Source organism: Erpetoichthys calabaricus, chromosome 12, assembly GCF_900747795.2.
Source record: "Erpetoichthys calabaricus chromosome 12, fErpCal1.3, whole genome shotgun sequence".
NCBI lineage: Eukaryota > Metazoa > Chordata > Cladistia > Polypteriformes > Polypteridae > Erpetoichthys > Erpetoichthys calabaricus.
This window is the reverse complement of record NC_041405.2, coordinates 4,533,914-4,553,973: the sequence shown is the minus strand read 5'-3', so window position 1 is coordinate 4,553,973 and position 20,060 is coordinate 4,533,914. Positions and strand designations below refer to the sequence as shown.

General features: G+C 45.8%; 1 protein-coding gene across 1 annotated transcript; it reads right to left on the bottom strand.

Moving 5' to 3' along the window:
- pelo (pelota mRNA surveillance and ribosome rescue factor) lies at nucleotides 1–19,768 on the bottom strand. Its single transcript, XM_028814929.2, has 13 exons — nucleotides 19,572–19,768; nucleotides 17,162–17,254; nucleotides 16,931–17,081; nucleotides 14,168–14,258; nucleotides 11,477–11,640; nucleotides 11,227–11,287; nucleotides 10,970–11,131; nucleotides 10,822–10,868; nucleotides 9,649–9,722; nucleotides 6,685–6,756; nucleotides 574–648; nucleotides 462–493; nucleotides 1–368 (listed from the first exon to the last, which is right to left on the bottom strand). The coding sequence occupies exons 1-13, from the start codon at nucleotides 19,610–19,612 to the stop codon at nucleotides 274–276; spliced, it is 1,158 nt and encodes a 385-aa protein (XP_028670762.1). The 5' UTR covers nucleotides 19,613–19,768; the 3' UTR covers nucleotides 1–273.
- Nucleotides 19,769–20,060: the final 292 nt, after the last annotated feature.

Here is a 20,060-nt window from a genome sequence, read left to right as displayed (position 1 = left end):
GAGGCAAAGGACGGCATGTTAGGAAATAAATCCATTAAACACAAACTTAAAACGACTTGCGGTTATTTTTTTTTTTCTTTTTGTCTTCAAGCCCCCCACCCCACCCCAGCCCAGCCCCCATTACTTCTCTCCAGTTTTGAACACATGAGCACTGTCAGATGAAGCTGGGGGTCTTATGTAGCAGCAGACCCCATGACAAAGCCAGGGGCAGGCAGTCCAGCAGCACACTGTACCCCCAAAGCCATGGCACCTCGCTGCTCCTCCTCGCACTCCTCACTCTTCATCAGAGCTGGAGTCCTCCTCTGCGTCAGAGAGGTCAGCAATGGGGAAGCGGAGGATGGCAGCCACGCCGCTCAGTTGGTTCAATTCTGTGAAAGAGAGATGGGGAGATGGGCTTGAATCGTGCGACTAGGGGGGCACAACGGTGGGTCGGTCGGGTGGGCGGGCAGACAGTTACTTACGCTCTCCTGACACATGCAGGCTGGAAAATATCCTGGAAAACAGAGAGGCCAGTGGTGAGGACACTAGAGAGTGTGTGTGTGTGGCAGGTCACATAAGGACATTGGCTCTTACCTGACAGTCCCCCCATTATCACGGACGTTGTCCACAAGCTTGACATAGCGACTTCGGGTGGCCACTTCCTGGTGCCTGGACCGACAGACCAACACATGGGTTTAGTACACTGGGAGATACTCAGGGGTGACAAACACTCTGCTCCCTCGCCACTCACTTGGCATTCACACACCAAACCAATTCCAAGGCTGCCTTGGCGGCACTGGGCACAAGCCTGAAGCCAACCCTGGACGGTCATGCCAGTCTATCACAGGGCCAAATGGCTTACAGAGTCACCCATTAACCCTAATGTTGCATGAATCTGGAATGAGGGAACACAGCTGGCACAGACAGGGATGGGACATGCCATCTCCACAATGGCAGCAAGCAGGCACTGACTTTGCCCCTGAGGACATTTGTGAGGCACCGCTGTGCTCCATCTTCACTAAAGAGCCCACCACCTCACTATGGGCTGACCAGATCCCACCTGTGTCTCCCTCACTAAGGCGACACGCAGGCCCCCTAAACTTAATGGTCACATGGCTGCTACAGGAGTGTCGCCTCTCACTTTCTTGGAGGGGTGTGTGTGTGTGTGTGTGTGAGAGAGAGCATGTGTGTGTGTGTGTTTGCAAACGGCCCAGTCACAACTTTCCCTCCTGTTCTTTACCAAGTAACCAGTAACACGGACACTTATGGAGGGCTGTAGACTTAAAAACCGTAACTCTGCTGTTCCTCCCCTCGCTAGGGGGTGCTGCAGACTCATCACATCAACCCTTCTGTTCCCCACTGAATAACTGGGGAGGGGTTTGGGGCTGGGGGGGGGGGGGGGGGGGCGTATTAATCACCTCTTCCTCACCAGAGTACCCTGCAGGCTCTTGAACGCGCACCCCTTACTCACATAGGAGGTGTTCCCACTCCAGACTCAACCCTCTTCTTAATCTTCAAGATGGGGCGTTTGGAGGGAGTTCTTCAAATTCAGCCCCAATATCCTCTGCAAAGTAGCACACCCCCCCCCCCCCCCCTTCATTTTACTAAACACAGACCCTTCTCTCTCTTCTGGGGAGGCCTAGATTAGAGTTGGATTGGTGCTAACATTTTGACTTTCCCATCAATACCATCTTTTGGATCTCAGTTCCAGGCCCAAAACAAAACGGTACCAAAGCAAAACGGTGACAACTCTACGCTTCGTTCCTCCAGCCCACAAACACTCCCGCCTTCCTGCTACACCACCCCCCGCAGATCTTTAACAGGAGTGCGCTCTCCCCCTTGGGGAATCCAGTGCGCTTTTATGTTAATATTCTACGCTAACAGACCAGTCTGTCTCCCTTGCTGCTTCAACTTAAAGATAAATTAAATCGAAGAATCCCCATTGGAGATCTCATCGCACTAATAAACGACGGAGCATGTGGTGCTTGAAAACTGCCATCTACTAACTTCTGAAAGGAAAGAAATCCTGGTGGCGTACCATTTTAAAAGTCGGGTTGGTATACCGTGCAGCCCCACCCTACATTCCTTATGGGTCTCAATCTCTTCTTCCTCATTGGAGGATTCTTGCTCTCGAGCTTTAAACTGGGCTGAACGTTCATTCGAGAACATGTCACATCGCTCTGTGCCTACCAAACTGGACAGAACAACTGACTTAAACCCACTCCTTCTTACATGAGAGTGTGGGCCTTGTGTGCTCCTCTGGCTTGGACCACTTCTTCTGTACAAGCAGACCTAAACCCTCATCACACCCGGTCTTCCTCCCATAGTGGGGGCTCTTATATTCCTTACAGTCTTCAATCTCCTCTTCCTCTCACTGGGAATGCACAGCTCTACAGCCAACACATCACACTTGAGGCTGGGACCTCCACACTCTCTGGGCCTGATGAACTTCGTCCTTACAAGACTCTCTCCATCCCGAAGCCTCATTCATCCACACCTCACGTAGTGACAAACGTGATATTAATAATGTCAGGTCTGGACTCATAAAATAGAGGAACAATAGAAGCTTTATGTTCTGGAAGTCTGTGATGGTCAGTGAGGTGTGCTGGGCCAATAACATCACCCACCGAATCAACTCGCTGATTAGAAAAGCAGGTTCAGTTATGGGATGCTTCCTGGACCTGCCGGAGGTATTACTGGACTAGAGAATGAAGACAATACTGATGGTCAATAAGAACAATGCTGCACATTCTCCTTGTGACAAACAAGCACAGAGAATTTTTTTGAGCCAACAAATTATTCAGCAACAGTGTCTCAAGAAATGACACTGGCGATCCTTCATAGCTACGACAGTACGCCTTTATACAGCCTTATTGGGACAGCTCTCATTTAGCCAAATCAGAGGCGTTCTGCTTTTTGTATTTCTTGTGAGTATTGTAGAATGGTGGTTGTTGTTGCTAGTTATAAACCACCTTAATATTTAAAAACATACATGTCGGTGCATCTGTGTATTTGTCTGTTGATATCTGTTTGCCATGTCTCTGGCATTCCAACATATGGTGCATAACAAACATTTGTAGTAATAAGTAATGCATTTATTTACTATAAATGTTTGTGATGTACCATCTGTTGCAATGACAAATGCAATTCATGTTATTATTGCATGCATTATAAAACACCCTCCAATAGATGGCGCACTGCAAACGTTAACACTGAGCACTAGGTTGATCACTTAGTTTTCAGCCCACGTTAAGACGGATAGCTCAGCTAGTCTTCTATATAAACGTCTACGTGTCTAAGTGTGTGTGTCTGTCCGGCCCGGAAGTGACAGGTGGAGTCGGGGTAAGGGCTCTCTGCCTCCAAGGAAACAGAAAACTCGCTTAGCCGCTAACACCACAAGCGATGCAAGCAAAACGAAACCTCCGAAGAAAGAAAGTCGCTTAGCCACCAACATCGGCAAAACGCTAGCCCTTTTCTTTTCCTCCCACTGCTAATACACAAGCGAGGCGAGCGCGTCGGCAAATTGAATCCTCCTAGGACAGAGACCCCCAGAGTAGTTCCTTTCAATTACCTGACATCTCTACATTGCAATTTTTTTTCCTGACAATTTCAATAGTTTCTAGGACCCCGGGCTTTTTACAGCTTATTTATATATTTCTTAAATTTCTGTAAAAAGCAAAAATCTCCCCCTTGGGATGAATAAAGTTATGATATAGCGCCTTTATCTCTCTACCTATTGTTACATTTACAGAGTACAGTAAAATTTTTTACTTGCACACCTGACCCACACCATTCATCACGCTTCTTGGTATAAGAAGAGCCCCATTGTATTTACAAGAAAACACAAACTGGCACACCCGGCGCCCACCTTATTCCCGCTTCTGCTCTCCCATGACCTGAAATCGTCACTGCATCCTGGTGCGACGGTCCTTCAGTTAACTTGGCGGGACAACACAAGACCCCCATAGTTTCACATTGGGTCATTATATGTACAATGCAGTAAAATTCTTACTTGCATAAGCAACTCAACCCCTCGCCACTCTTCTGCAGACATGATTAGCGAGTATATTTGTATATACATTGACATAAATGCAACATCAGCGTGTTCTGTCAATTATCACTTTGCATTATAAAAGAATTAACTGGTTAACACTAGAATTACCAGAGCCTACGAAAAAAGCTCGTAGATCCGTCCCACCTTAAAACGCTTTGCACCTCTCCATCAGTGCCTTTTGTCTTCTAAATGTGTGGGTAAGCAGCAAACAGCAAGCTATCACATCCCCCCCCCCCCCCCCCCGCACAGTTTTCTCAGCTCAAGTCTGTTTATCTGCATGTCAGTTGCTTAGAGTTGTATAGAGTGAGAAGTCAAGCAAAATGACACCTTTTATAAATACTATATCATTATTTGGAACACTTGCATTTCATGTGTGTTCCGTGTCTACAACAATCTATATACAGTAAACACATCGTTAAAACAAACGTTTTTTGTGTTTTGGTAATAATTGACAAAATGTAGATATGAAGTATATAATGTGTGAAGCCTGAATTCCAAATATCAAAGAAACACTTTCACAAAAGGTACAAATATAACAGAACAAATGCACTTTTATTCAAAAATAACCGCAGAAAAACAACCCGCGTTTACCTGCGACATTGACACACATTTGCTACGACAGCTTCGGTGGCGCAATGGTATCAGCTATTGACTGGTAATCAAAGCGTCACGGGTTCGATTCCGGACGAGTCCATTTTGAGAACTGAGCTGCTCGTATTCTTAATATTTTAGAATAAAAACTTACATTTGATTCCAGTCTGTAACAGCCGGTGTAATTTGCGATACTTGTAAAGGTTAGCATTGTTTTTTTATTCTGTTATTCTCTCAGCCGTGTTCACGGTCCCACTCGCCAGATCTACAGCGTAAAGTTACGAGTGCAGAGCTTCCCATGTACATATACAAAGTACAGCGATGGCAAAGATGCATTCTTGATCCGATGTAGAATCGTCGTCATGATTTGAGTTTACCTATGTTATAGCGCGTCTATGTGAAAACAGCAGTGTCGAATGCGGGGGGTTGGGATTGTGAACGCGGCTGAGAGAATAACAGAATAAAAAAAAACAAAGCTAACCTTTACAAGTATCATTAATTACACTGGTTGTTACAGACTGGAATCAAATGTATGTTTTTATTCTAAAATAGTAAGAATACGAGCAGCGCAGTTCTCTAAACGAACTCGTCCGGGATCTAACCCGTGAAGCTTTGATTACCAGTCAATAGCGGATACCGTTGCGCCACCGAAGCTGTCGTAGCAAATGTGTGTCAATGTCACAGGTAAACGCGGGTTGTTTTTCTGCAGTTATATTTTTGAATAAAAGTGCATTTGTTCCATTATATTTGTACCTTTTGTGAAAGTGTTTCTTTGATATTTGGAATTCAGGCTTCACACATTATATACTTCATGTCTACATTTTGTCAATTATTACCAAAACATGAAAAATGTTTCTGTTTTAATGATGTGTTTACTGTTCATAGATTGTTGTAGACACGGAACACACATGAAATGCAAGTGTTCAAAATAACGATATAGCATGTATAAAAGGTGTCATTTTGCTTGACTTCTCACTCTATACAACTGACATGCAGGTAAACAGACTTGAGCGGAGACAACTGTGTGGGGAGGATGTGATAGTAGGCTACTTGCTGTTTGCTGCTTATCCACACATTTAGAAGACAAAAGACGCTGACGGAGAGGTGCAAAGCGTTTTAAGGTGGGACGGATCTACGAGTTTTTTCATAGGCTCTGGTAATTCTAGTGTTAAGCACCCCCCACCATGCTGAAAGTGAATTGCATTTTTAATGGCTACATTGTTGGAGTGGCTCGTGTAAATTCAGGTTCTGAAGACGTTCCTTATGGTCACTCCATCCCTAACCCTCCTCTTCCACACAGGGTGGGTTTTCCATTCCCTCTTTCCAATTCCTAGCCCTCTTCTTCCCTGTGTGTTTATGGCGACCACACTTTTCACTTCTCCCTCCCTAATTCTTCATGTTTGGCCTTCCTCCTCTGGTCTGGGTTGCAGTAACACATGCCCTTCTTTTCTTGACGGAGTTCCATACTCCATCCAGTGTCATTTCCCTTCCTCTTCATGGTTTTGAGGGTGCAGCAGCTTGGGACTCGCTAAACACAAACCTTCCTCTTTCTTATTGTAGATGTTAGCACTAAAGCCCTGAAGCTCTTCTTCGTGTCATGTAGAGGACAGGGTGGGACACACTACCTGAATCCTAACCTACACTCTCTCTCTCCATTTTCTGGGATGGATGGAGACCCACTGCCATTTTTCTTACAAAGGCTCATAGCCTTTCTCTTGCACACTTGTGGTCTATACTCTTTCCACATGCCGCCCCCAACCCCCCCCCCCCCCCCCCCCATCTTTCTCCCCCCCTTTCTGCACCATCTGTATGCCCATTCTGGTCCTTTCTATTCTCTTTCCAGTCCTCACACTCTTCTTCCTCACTGGGTTTGCAGCTCGTGGTCGACTAACACCTCTCACTAAAGCCTAAAAATGTCCTTGTGGTCTTCATGGGGTGCACACATCAGTTGAACTCCCATGTCTCTTTCTTCCTCACTCCTCAGGCTTGTACTGCAGGCCAGTCTCCCTCACACTCATCAAAGCCCTTGTCCCAAATTCCCACCCTTAGAGGTGACAAACCTGAAAAGCTCATCACTGATGAGCAAGACGTCGATGGCCATGGCTTCATTCGCTTTTTCAACGTGAGCCACACTGTAAGAGAGAGAGAGAGAACAGAGAGTTTTAGAGACAGGCCAGACCACCCTCCCTACGCACCCTGACTCCACCAGTGGTCTACAATGTCCGGGGCACCACTTACTCCCTTCTTCTCCTGCTTGGCGTGGGCTGGTCGAACCTCAACCCGGCACTCATCCCGACCAGCAAGCAGCCAGGCTGGCAAACAAAGAGGGAGTGGCAAGCGAGCAGCGTGACTGACTAATCCCCTCGGGCTGTGAGAGCGGGGCTTTCCCTGAATTATGAAGGATTAAGAGTCAAAAACGAACGAGACAGTCTGCAAAAACAGAGGAGGGGGGAGGAAAAGGGGCACGTTTGTTCTACCTTCTGTTTGCACCCTTCCCTCTACCATGTTCTGCCTATGTCTTTAGGTTTGGTAAGCAAGGGGACACTATTCCTTGATGTCCCCTCTCACTAGGAGACAGAGGTTTGGGACTCTTGCTTGTGTTTTACTCGATAAAGCGCCTTGAGAAAGTACAATTTTAACATGCAGCTCGATCGTTCTGTCCGTACTCTCACTATGTGGACCGCAGCCCAATTCAACTTGCATGTCCTGTTGCCATTTTGAACTGCGATGTGGATACACCTTGGCCTGAACAGCTCACCACTTGGGGCGCCCACTCCATCACCCCCCCTCAGGTTAACTGTTCTTGTCTGTCAAGGACTGACTTAAGATCTCCAAGGGGCCAGTGACCCGCTAGCTTTTATGGAAAAGCGCCCTTGTCGTTCTGTCAAGTTCTTGCCTCTCCTGCGGCGGTAAACAGATTTACTGACGAGTGGCAACAAACGATGAATTATCTCTTCAAAAACATTAAAACTCCCAAAGGAACTGACACCTGAGTCTCCCCGGCAAACACAGAGGGATTAAGCACATAGCCTGACAGAGTGCGGCTCAGGGTAGGCTGCCAAAGCTGTGCTCAACTGTTAAAGCAGACTTCATTACCCTGTCACCACTTCAAAACGAGCCACTTAACTGCGCTCAGGTGCAATTAGCGCCTCCGCCAGACTACTACAGTAGAGAGCGACCCACCTCGATATAAATGGGAGCCTGCGTCATAAACCTGCCCCTCACACCTGGACAAGAACGAGGCAGCGGCAGACATACGAGGGGGCAGGCGCCCGCCAGTCGTGTGTGGGGTCACTTTGACCATCCGGTGACAAGCACCCTCCTCTCGGCAGGCTCATCTGCACACAGAAGCACCCATTCCTTGACACCGCAGGGTGGTGGTGGGGATTCTGCTTTGTGGTCACTTCTGGTACGTTGAAAGGCACACAGATCTGAGACATGGGTGCATGTTGGAGCATGTGGCCTTTGCCGCTTATTCCCGGAGATTAAAAGGATAAATTCTGAAGCTATTTAATAACTCCCCCCCACTCCAAACACTTCAGAGTGGGGGCAGATCAAGTTTCACAAGCCAGAGGGGAGAAACTGCTAAGATTTTTTTTTTTGATTTTGGTGTGTGTCCCAGAATTTCTCCTGGCAATAATTCTGAGGAGGCCGAGAAGTTGTGGGAGGATGCCGAGTACGACTTTCCTCAAGTAACCCATCAGTGAAAGCACAACCCACAGAGATGGGGGCTTTGGGGAAACCCCAAATACAATACCATTTTAATTCAGGGGATACTCAGGATATTCAGGTAGAAAAAGCAGGGAGCATGCTGGTCAGGGTAGAGGGTCACACAGATGTCACATGGTGGGCTCAGGTCAGAGGTGGCCTAAACACACGCAGCTTATCGACGTCAGACTGTCCTGAGGGTTAGGAGTGGGCGCAGACAAACGCCCTGAGTCACTCCTGTGAAGCAGATGGGCACATCTGGCTCACCGCCTTATAGCTATCCTCCTGAAAAGGGCGAGCGACAAGACGATTCAAAGTAAAGTTGTGGTCGGAACTGCTGGCGCCCCTTGCATTTTAGGCCTGTCATGTCCAGGATCTTCAAAAATAACTGGAAATTGACCAATTTTTGATCAGAATATTGTAATAGGCTGCGGTGGGCTGGCGCCCTGCCCGGGGTTTGTTTCCTGCCTTGCACCCTGTGCTGGCTGGGAATGGCTCCAGCAGACCCCCGTGACTTTGTAGTTAGGATATAGCTGGTTGGATAATGGATGGATGGATATTGTAATAGGGTGTCCAAAGGTGGGGTGTAGGCTTTTTTGTTTCCTCAGAAGGAAAATAAGACCACAACTTTACTAATAAAGACCTCACTCCCTAGCGTTTGACTGGTCACGACAGCCGCCAAATGTCTGTCAACATCTAGAAGCTTCTCACTTCTCCATTGGCTCCAACTCTTGAATGTTTCCAAACATTTGTACTCAATATGGCCGAAAAGGAGACAATAATCGTGTTATTTTTTTGGCCCGGAGCTACTCAGTATCAAACTGCCAATCACTTTTCCAGGAGATACTACTATACATGATAGTGTTGTGAAAAAGTATTTGCCCCCTTCCTGATTTTGTATTTTTTTGCATGTTTGTCACACTTAAAATGTTTCAGATCAGATTCAGAAGTAGGTTTGGATAGTTTTTTTCCTTAATAAATAAAATCACCACTTAAAAACTACATTTTGTGTTTACTGGGGTTATCTTTGTTTAAAATTTTAATTTGTTTGATGATCTGAAACATTTTAAGTGGGACAAACAAGCAAAAAAAAATATGAAATTGAGAAGGGGGCAAATACTTTTTCACAGCACTGAATATCTAAAAATGAAAAGGCATTGATAACTTTGACCGCAGCTGTGGATGAGACGTTTATTCTTTTTTTTTTTGGGGGGGGGGGGGTGTTGGTGGGTGTTAATGTTTGTTCAGACCCATAATTATCCCATGTGCTCAAGACCTCCTACACAGAGTAGACATATGGGGTGTTCCATACTGACCCGTAAAATGCTCGATCAGGCTCCTGCTGCAGCATCTTATAAAAATCTTCCAGGACCTTCACCTCACCGGCGGCCTGAAGCAAGGACAGACAGAAGGAATCAGCCAGGAGCTCACTTTATTAGGACCACCTGGCTGTAAACAAGAGTTTTACTAAGTGTTTGGTCAGACTTTTGAATGGGCAAGATGTGTCACCCAAGCCAGTTTGAATGTGGGGTGATGGTCGGTGGTTTAAGCAGCCCCTAAGGGATTGTCATGCACCTCCATCTCTACGGTTTACAGAGAAGTCAACACAAACATCAAGTGAGGTTAGAGATGTCAGACCACAAACCCTCAAACTACAACAGTGAGGTGCAGGAGGACACCAACAAATGAGTCAAACCCTCCACCAGAATAGCTACAGCAGCACATACGGGCCTATAATGATTTTAACTTTTAGTAACCGTACTGTGGGCACATGAGCAGCAAAACTGACCATTGAAGATCGGGGGAAAAACGATGAACCTCAATTTATGCTGCAACATGCGAATGGCTGGGTCATAATTTGGTGTAAACAGCATGAATCCATGGACTCATTCAGCCTTGTGGCAATGGTATAAGGCTGGTGGTGATTGGCTGATGCCATGGAGAAATTTTAGTTTGGGTATGCATTAGGCCTCTTAATACCAACTGATCATCATGTGAATTGCTGTGGACAATCCACGTCCTTGATGGCCACACTCTTACATTTTTCATATGGATAACACAATATGTCACAAAGAACTCATCTCCTCAAGCTGGTTCCACAAACACGTCTATATGAAATTTGTCCAACATATCCTTCAAAGATCGCAAAATCTAACAGAGCACCATTGAGAGGATATGGCATAGGAAGTCCACAGCTGAAGAATCCACAAGAACTATGTGAGGTTTTCAAGTTAGCATGGACCACAGAATGTTTGTGACAACGTGTTGAAATAACAGCTCAAAGAATTTGGGCTGCTTTGGGAGTAAAACAGGGAATCCTACCCGGCACTGGATAGACTGATCTCATAAAGTAGCCATTGTGGCCTTTCTAGGGGCTTGGTGCTAAATGCCACACTCAAAGAATTTGCTTTTATATGGCACCCTACAGAGTAAGCCAACTTGGAGCATAAAACAGATTATCTTAAGGGTGGCAGCATCTTACATCTCACCTTGGTGTCTGCAAGCCGACTGGTCACCGTGGGGTCTGACAGGACTTCTGTGGAGAGATGAGAAGAACTTTTAACAGTCGTAAGAAAAATGCACCCTTGAAAAAGAAAAAAAAAGTGATGCTGCCCCTACTGACAGCCTGATGCCCACCTTTCAGCGAGTACTTGTGGCCCGAGGAGGAGTGCACCTGCACAAACTTGGAGCGGTTCTCCAGCAGGATCTTGTTGTCGGTCTTTACCGCTTGCCCAAATAGGTAGGTGCAGAACTGGTCCTTGACGAAGCCTGGACTGGCGACCAGAACACACTTGACAACTTAAGAAAAATAAATAAATAAAAAGAAAGAGTGAGAGGGGAGGTTCTGCCCTGAAAGCTGCGCTCTTGTGGCTCTGAAGCACACTGCAACTCACTATCGAAACTGATGTGCCGGAGGATGCCCTGCATCACTGCCTCAAAGAAGCGCTCGAGAGCCTAAAACAGAAAAGAGCAGGGAGACGTGTGGGCACACAAGTTAGTGATTTTCTGTTTCCAGCCCAAGTTAGTCAGGCTGTTATTAATCCGAGATAATCAGAAAGTCTCTGGTTTGCTACAGGACCCACACCTCCCACTCCATAACCAGTAAGTGGGCCTCACCTCTCACATTCAGTCAGTCGCCTGTACCTTGTCATGTTGTGAGCAGTTCCCTCGGCGCTTCCTGGGGATGGTCACTTCTACTTTGGCCCTCAGTAAGGTCATAGCGGGAGTCACCAGCACAATGTTAGCCAAGCCTTCCTGCATGATGACAGCTGCCAGATCTGCTTGTTGGGCGGGGTCACAGGCCTGTTCTGTGCAAGGTGGGAAAGGCACGTGACTTAGAGGGATGAAAGGGAATAAGACTCGCAGTGGACACTGAAACACTACATTGAACTACAGTGTGGAGGACGGGCCCTGGAGTGATACGAGCAAACAAACCAAGGGAGGACCTGCCATAAATAAGGAAGGCAAATTTACCTCTGCCAATGGAACAACACCCAATACCAACTGCATGACTATCGTTCAGGGGTACTGGATGCATCTGTCCCTTGTATCTTAATTCACAGCTAGGTTACTCATTTTGTGTCATTCTTTTTTTTCCCCTAACATTTCTTTAAAGCAGGGGTAGGCAACGTCGGTCCTGGAGTGCCACAGTATGTGCAGGTTTTTGTTCCAACCCAGTTCCTTAACGAGAACTCAATTATTGCTGATGAAGCACATATTGCTTAAGTGACATTTTAATGCTTCATTTTAGTGGTCTCGCTTGTTAAGGTTCTCCAACCTTAATTGCTTATTTCAATCTTAAACTGCTGCATTCAGTGTTTTAATTGCTCCTTATTAGCAATAAGATGTAAAACAGGGGTAGGCAATGTCGGTCCTGGTGAGCCGCAGTGGCTACAGGTTTTCATTCAACCCAATTGCTTAATTAGAAACCAATCATTGCCAATCTCAGACCTTATTTAATTTTATGGCTTGTTAGTCTGTGCAATGTAAGGCTCTTATATCGTAGATTTTTTTCCTTTCCAAGGATATCATCCAAATGATTTGAAGCCTAAAACAGATCATTTTCAGTCTGTCACATTTTTCTATTAAGTGTTTTATTAAATCAAACCGTGCATGATGAACACACACAGATGTAATTGGAAAAAGCTAGCTGGAGAACTGCTGGCTGCTTTGTCTTTTACATCTTATTGCTAATAAGGAGCAATTAAAACACTGAATGCAGCAGTTTAAGATTGAAATAAGCAATTAAGGTTGGAGAACCTTAACAAGCGAGACCACTAAAATGAAGCATTAAAATGTCACTTAAGCAATATGTGCTTCATCAGCAATAATTGAGTTCTCATTAAGGAACTGGGTTGGAACAAAAACCTGCACATACTGTGGCACTCCAGGACCGCCGTTGCCTACCCCTGCTTTAAAGTACTGAAGTTTTGGAAGCATTCGGAAATTCAGCAAATTCAAAAAAATAAATAAATAAATAAATAAAAAATGAACAATAAAATTAAAAGATTATCGTTCAGTGGCCCTTACATCAGTTATAACAAAATGGCTGAAATGGCTGGTTCTTGCTCGCCTTCCACAGGTCAGCTCCTCTTAGGATCCCTTGCACTCTGCATACTGATAGATCCGCTCAATCGTGGATGAGGTCGTGACTATTCATCATACACTTTTGGAGAAACCACAATCCTTTAAACTCTGTTAGGGCTGATGTCGACTTTTGTCGAGGGCGCATATTGACAAAAGTCGACATCTGGAGTATCGAGGGCAATAATCAGCCGTTAATGGCGACAAAACTCACTGTTACATTAAAAGGTAGGCCCTCTTTGCTTGGAGGAATGGGAGCCTCGTTGACTCGGCATCTAATCCCAGCGTGTGTGCGAGTTACACAACGTTAACAAAGGCAAGACAGCATCGACATATCTTGAGGGAGCAAAGCAAGTGCAGAAAGCAAACTACTCCGCAGGCGATGTCTTGGGCATTATCGCCGAGTCGGACTCTGACTTTTCGGACTCTGATTTTGTTGAGAGTGATTAGGAGATCGAACACAAGAGCAAGGAACTGCCATCAGCTGATACAAATAATCCATTTAGGGTCAATGGAAACTGGGACTTGTGTAACAAAAGAGCAAAGATGCTGCTTAAATAACGGTTTCCAAATTTTACCATCTGGGAGGAGATACTTCCTGCTAAAATTGAAAATAAATAGAAATAGAAGACGGATGATAACTAAACTTTTAAACAGGCCAAATTCAATTTTGTTGAAATAACTATTCTAAAAATCTGTTATGTATATAAATGTTACCGATTTGTAAATTTTATTCATGCCCTATATGTTGCAATGTGTTCTTCTATGTTGCGGACCGGATCAAAGCAGACAATAAAAGTAAACTCAACTCAAGTCAACTCTCGCACAAATCACGAACGTCCTCCCTGTGCAGACTTTGAATTTCAAAAGCCAGAGCCTTTCTTGCCAGATACGACTCACGGCTGTCTCTCACATTAAGCTTTCTCTTTTTTATGTGGTTACTGCCAAGGGCTGAATGAATTCATTCCATCCCATGATGCAACACTACTGACAAAACGCAGCTGCCTTGCCAGTATTTTTGAAATTGTCGTGACTAAACAGACGCAAAGTAACCCTCGGCAAAAAACTACCTTTACATTTTAATCCAAAAAAAATAAATAAATAAATAAAAGCGAAGAAGCTCGTCTCCAGTTTCACTTTTAACTTCATTTTATGTGATCACATGACTTATTAAAAAAAAAAAGCAAAAGAAGGGATTCTTTCATTATTACACATTGATAATAATGATAACTGTAACCACACTCAGCTCACCAATGCGCTCCAGTACCACGCTGTCCCAGACCTTCTTGGCCAGTGTGAACTTTCTGTTCAGCTCCAGCTCGATGGTGTGGTAGGCTCCCATCTGCAAGAGACCAGAGGGTTAAGATGAGCTCGGGGTGTACAAACCCGATCCAAACACCCACGGACTCCACTTTCATTCTGTGCTGCGGTTCGCTGCCAAACTGCACCGTTGGACCGAGCGGCAGCCTGTACGTTTTTCCAGCTCCTCCCGGGGAGTTCCCATTTGCTCAAATTCAGGTGTGTGAGGCATCAAACAAAAGGCTGCCGAAGACGCTTTGAACTTAGTGCCGAGTAAAGGGTCTAATAATTACGTTAATGGGATATTGTTTTTTTATTTTAAATACATTTGCAAAAAAATCCTAAAATCCTGTTTTAAAATGAATTTAAATACATTTATCACAAGGCTACAACATAAAAATTGTGAGCACAGGACCCCACAAGCATCTCCATTGACTACTACGTAGTTGAGAATCAAGCATTTGGACTTGACGTGTGCTGCTGCGGGAAGCCAATGTGTTTATGCGAAGAGAGTAATGACATGTGCTCGTCTCTGCTGGTTGAACACTAGACGTGCCGTTGCATTCTGGTAACACGTGCAGGACGTCCGGCCAACAGAGAGTCGCAGTAGTCCAGACGTGAGAAGGCCAAAGCTTGGAGCACAACTTGTGTCAGTGAGATGCAGTCTGCTCTTACACACAGCGTGAATCTGCAAGATTGAGAGACTGCTGCAATGTGTGTTTTCACACCTCTTACTCTCGTTGATCACAATATACTCTCAGCACTCACTACCATGCCCCTGCCCACTGACACCATACCTGCACTCAGGATCTGTGAAGGGGATGTGAGTCAGCTTTTCAGGAGACAGAAGATCAGGAAGGCACCAGGCCCAGATGGCGTGTCACCCTCCTGTCTCAAAGTCTGTGCTGATCAGCTGGCCCCCATATTTACACAGATCTTCAACAGATCCTTGGAGCTATGTAAAGTTCCTTCCTGTCTTAAGCGCTCCACAATTATCCCGGTTCCCAAGAAAACCTCCACCGCAGGGTTAAATGACTACAGGCCTGTCGCCCGGACGTCTGTGGTCATGAAATCATTTGAAAGACTGGTGTTGACCTACCTGAAGGACATCACAGGCCTCCTGCTTGACGCCCAACAGTTTGCTTACCGAGCAAACAGGTCAGTGGAAGATGCAATCAACATGGGACTGCACTACATCCTGCAACATCTTGACTTTCCAGGGACATATGCTAGGATCTTGTTTATGGACTTCAGCTCGGCGTTCAATACTATCATTCCAGGCTCATGGTACCAGCTCCCATCTGCCAGTGGATCACAAACTTCCTGACAGATAGGAAGCAGCAAGTGAGACTGGGAAAAATCATATCCAGCACATGAACAGTCAGCACTGGCGTCCCCCAGGGATGTGTCCTCTCCCTCTATACAAATGACTGCACCTCAAGAGACCCGTCTGTTAAAAACTTGAAGTCTGCAGATGATATGACAGTCATTGGCCTCATCAAGGACAGTGATGAGTCTGTATACAGACGAGAGGTCAAACAGCTGGCCCTCTGGTGCGGTCAAAACAACTTGGAGCTGAACAAGCTTAAAACTGTGGAGATGACAGTGGACTTCAGGAGGAGCCCTCCAGTGTTGCCCCCTCTCACACTACTCAACAGCATTGTGTCTGATGTGGAAAACGTTAGGTTTCTGGGATCCATAATTTCCCAGGACCTGAAGTGGGCACCAAACATAGATACAATCGTCAAAAAGGCCCAGCAGAGGTTGTACTTCCTGCGTCAGCTCAGGAAGTTCAACCTGCGTCAGGAGCTGCTCATTCTGTTTTACTCCGCAGTAATCCAGTCTGTTCTCTGTTCATCTCATAGTCTGGTTTGGTTCAGCCACAAAACAGGACAGGAACAGACTACAACGGACAGTCAGGACTGCAGAAAAAAATCATTGGTGCTGATCTGCCCTCTATTCAGGACTTATATAGATCTCGAGTCAGGAAACAGGCAGAAAACATCACTGCAGATCCATCACACCCTGGTCACAATCTTTTTCAACTACTTCCTTCTGGTAGGTACCACACAGCACTGTACGCCAAAACTACCAGACATATGAACAGTTTCTTCCCTCAGGCCATCACTCTCATGGACACTAAAATTATCTCATAGCATCAGAGAGAATACTAGGTAAAAAAAACGGAGTCCAATTCCTTGTATGTGTATATATACTTGGCCAATAAAGCCGATTCTGATTCTGATGTGGACAGTGGAGGACTGCTGGTCATCGATTACCACCCCAAGGTGGTACACTGCTTTGGCAGGTGTTAGCGACAATAAACCAAGCTGAACTGAGACAGGGTGTTGAATAGACAGAAGTGGCTGGGATACCAAGGAGGTTCGTCTTTGCCAGGTTGAGCTGGAGGTGGTGTTCCTTCATCCAGGTTGAGATATCAGTGAGACAACCTGAGGTCCTAGTTGATGACCATGCAGTACCCCACAGGGAATGACAGGTACAGCTGTGTGTCCTTGGCATATCACCGATAGGAGAAATCAGGGGCCAAGGTTTGAGAGAAGAGGAGAGGACCCCCTGATGCACCCTTCATACCCCCCCCCCCCCCAAACCAGCACACATAGTAGGATCTCAAACCACCTGACAGCCGTTCCCGTGATTCTAGGGGGTTAGAGAAAGTGTGGTAAGGAGGAACCCCACCAACACTGCTGTGCCTACCTTAACATATTCATTCTCCTGGATATTGGTGCCTTTTACCCGCAGCTGGCACGCCTGTGTGTCAAAGTCAATGGCCTCCACGGAGATGGTGAGGGTGGTTCTCACTCGATTGCTCCCAACACTACCAGTAGACGACTCTGTCAGAACTTTCCTACGATACAAATTACACACATTACCGTGAGTAAGAAATCAAATGACTTTACCACTGACAGGAGAACATATCCCACCTACCTGAAGGTGGATGCCCGCAAGCTGTCGCCCACCTGCAGAAGATTGTAAGTGTGCCACATGTCTTCAGGCTCTTCGGGCATCAGAGTCACCTGACTTAAGAGCCCACCCCCACCCAAAAAAGAATTAGCATAAGCGGCCATAATTCAGGGTGTTCATTAAGAAATGAAACAACTTACTTCACGAGGTAAAAGTACATAATAAACAAGAACAGTTGAACCAGATATTTGAAATATTAAAATGTGTGCTTCAATTTAAACATTTAAAGTCTACAAATATTTGTGATTGTAATAGAAATTCATCATTTTCCGACCTCAGGGAGGGCTAGACCCCTAATAAAGGATCAAACCTATATCATATTCATAATTACTGACCTTGAAATAGTCTAAAACGACACCCCCCACATGCCTGTGTTTGAAATTAACCTTCTGGGAGTGGCTCTTAGGGGGCTGGGACCACCAGTTCAGAATCAAATATCAAGAATATGATCATATTTGTGATCAGCAACCTTGAAATAGCAAAAAAACAAAACGACACCCCACATGTCGATATTACCAAACCTCATTTTTTGAAGTTCTGTGAAAAGGACTAACTTTGACCCCTCATATCCCATTAGGAGGGTTTGTTCATAGATAGATAGATACTTTATTAATCCCGATGGGAAATTCACAAGGAAATTCATATGGCCCGCACGTCAAGTCCTCCTGATCATTTAGTGCTGAAGACACCAATTGGTTCACTCTGTGCCATGAAGGTATAATTTCCGGCACAAAATATGGTCCAAAAATGGCCTACAAATTAGGGTTTTTCGGGACAAGAAGCCGGAAATACACAAGAGCCCCCAAAGCTTGACATGTTACATTACTGGACATCGAGACGAGTCGAACAGGTTTTCTCATACCGGTGAGTCAGGAGTAGTGTGGCATTAGAACTAACATTCTGACTCGGGTTTCAGTGCCAGCTTTTTGGACATTAGTACTGACACCAAAAGCAAATGCGGTAACGCCAAAACCCCTTACCTCTTATTCCAGCCTCCTAAGTGTGCTGCAGGCTTTCCCCCATGATGTCCAGATCGCGTTGAAGCTTTGGTCCCCTAATTGTGTCAAAGCAGGTCCCTCGTTTTGTGAAGTCTCAGAGATGGATGCGTTTTAAGGGAAGGAAGGGGGGTTTGATAGTAGAGCTAACGTTTACTTCCGGTACCAAAAATCCCAAAATGCTATAACATACCATTGTAAAATCTGGGTTTTCCAGCACCTTTCCAATACCCGTATACCACAGATCTCTAGTCGTGTTGGACTGGTAGTAAAACTTTGACACCCAGTTTCAGACCTCAGTACCGATACCAAACCGGTTCACAAGCAAATCAATTACAGAGAATTCCCGTCTTACTCCAGCCTCACCACGGTGAAGTCCCGATTGTGATGAAGCACAGGGGGCCCGGGGGTTTGCAGCGGCAGGTCCCCTGTGAACTGACCAATCACGTTGAAGCGGGTGCTTTTGTCTTCGTGAAAGAGATTCTCAAAACTGCAATAGTGAGTGTCGAGGTAAAGAGGGGACAGACAGAACAGTGAATGTGTATATCCCGTTCCAAAAAATACTAGAATACTTGTACCATCCCGTTTTATAATTTGGGTGTTTCCGAAATGGTATACCACACAACCCTAGTCAGGGGTGTGGGGGGGATTCACCTGACAAAACTAACGAAAGTAATTGTTACGAATGTAAAAATACATGAGACACACTGCAGGGTTGAATTACATGCATGCCAGACGTCACAATCACCTTGTCACTGCCACAGTAGTGGCTACACCTCTGCCTGGGGGGGGGCTTCTCTCCTGTTGCAGGTTTGGGTCCAGTGACGGCCTGACACCCATTCCAGGGTCTGTGCCGATTCCCAGTAAAACTGATGGTTCGATTACGTGTTGGGACGGCTTTAACACAGAATGAGCACAGCTCGCCAGCCCTTCGGTCGTACCGTTTTATGGAGTTGGATTTGCCGTCCGGTCTGTGGATGAACTGCGAGGCTTCACTTTAACGACTTGGACAGGCGCCCTCGCCTCGTCTCCAGTATCACAATCGGCTTTCCTGCCGTTCATCACGTCACACCGGTTTCCCCTTCGTTGTACCAACCCGAGTTGTTCATTTTACGTTTAGAATTCCGCTTTCACGCCCGTTTCTCCAACAGATGGTATTCTTACAGCAGCCCCCCTCCCCACGCCAATGATTCGCCCGTGTCTCTCATTATCGCGACAACCCACGTCACCGGGCTTTTATTTAGTCATTCGGGCTCTCGCATTCCTTTTACCCCTGGCCTCGTGCGAGGCTGTGACACAATTCGCCGGCTTTCGGAACTAAAGAGCCCGGTCGTTTCGTCATTGCTCGTTTGTATGAGAATTCAGACACCGGCACTTACCCGCCATTGTCCTTCTCAATGGCTTTGCTGAGTAACTTCATCTTGGAAAGAAATGTTTTTCTACCGGAATATCATTGATTACTACTTAAACCATATCTGAATTACACAGTAAACTCAAATGCCTTATCGATTTCCACGGAAGCGAGCCACAGCAGCATTCCGCCGGCAGCCCACCATGCAACGAGAAGGAAACGCCGCTGACGTCACAGGAAATGCCTGCCGTCTTAAAGATTGGGCGCGCGCTCTGTCGGCGCCATCTTTGTTAGGGGCAGAGCGTTGCGGGTGTGTGAAGTTATTTAATGTTTATCCTTACCGTCTACTGCAAATTATTACGTGAAATGGTAACGATTAGTTAAACGTTCTTTAATGTGTTAAAGAAAATAGGCATTAAGATGGTGAGAGGGAGGAGGCTTTGTATGTTACCAGTTTGTGTGGGATGTTTAGTGGGTGCCAAGGCGTTTATTAACATTGATAAAAACACAAATAAAA

Coding starts and splice junctions, on each gene's coding strand:
- pelo (XM_028814929.2), bottom strand. CDS start 19,612: ATGAAGTTACTCAGCAAAGCCATTGAGAAGGACAATGGCGG. Junction 10,869..10,969: donor CCACAAGTACTCGCTGAAAG/GTGGGCATCAGG, acceptor ATCTCTCCACAG/AAGTCCTGTCAGACCCCACG. Junction 494..573: donor GATAATGGGGGGACTGTCAG/GTAAGAGCCAAT, acceptor TCTGTTTTCCAG/GATATTTTCCAGCCTGCATG.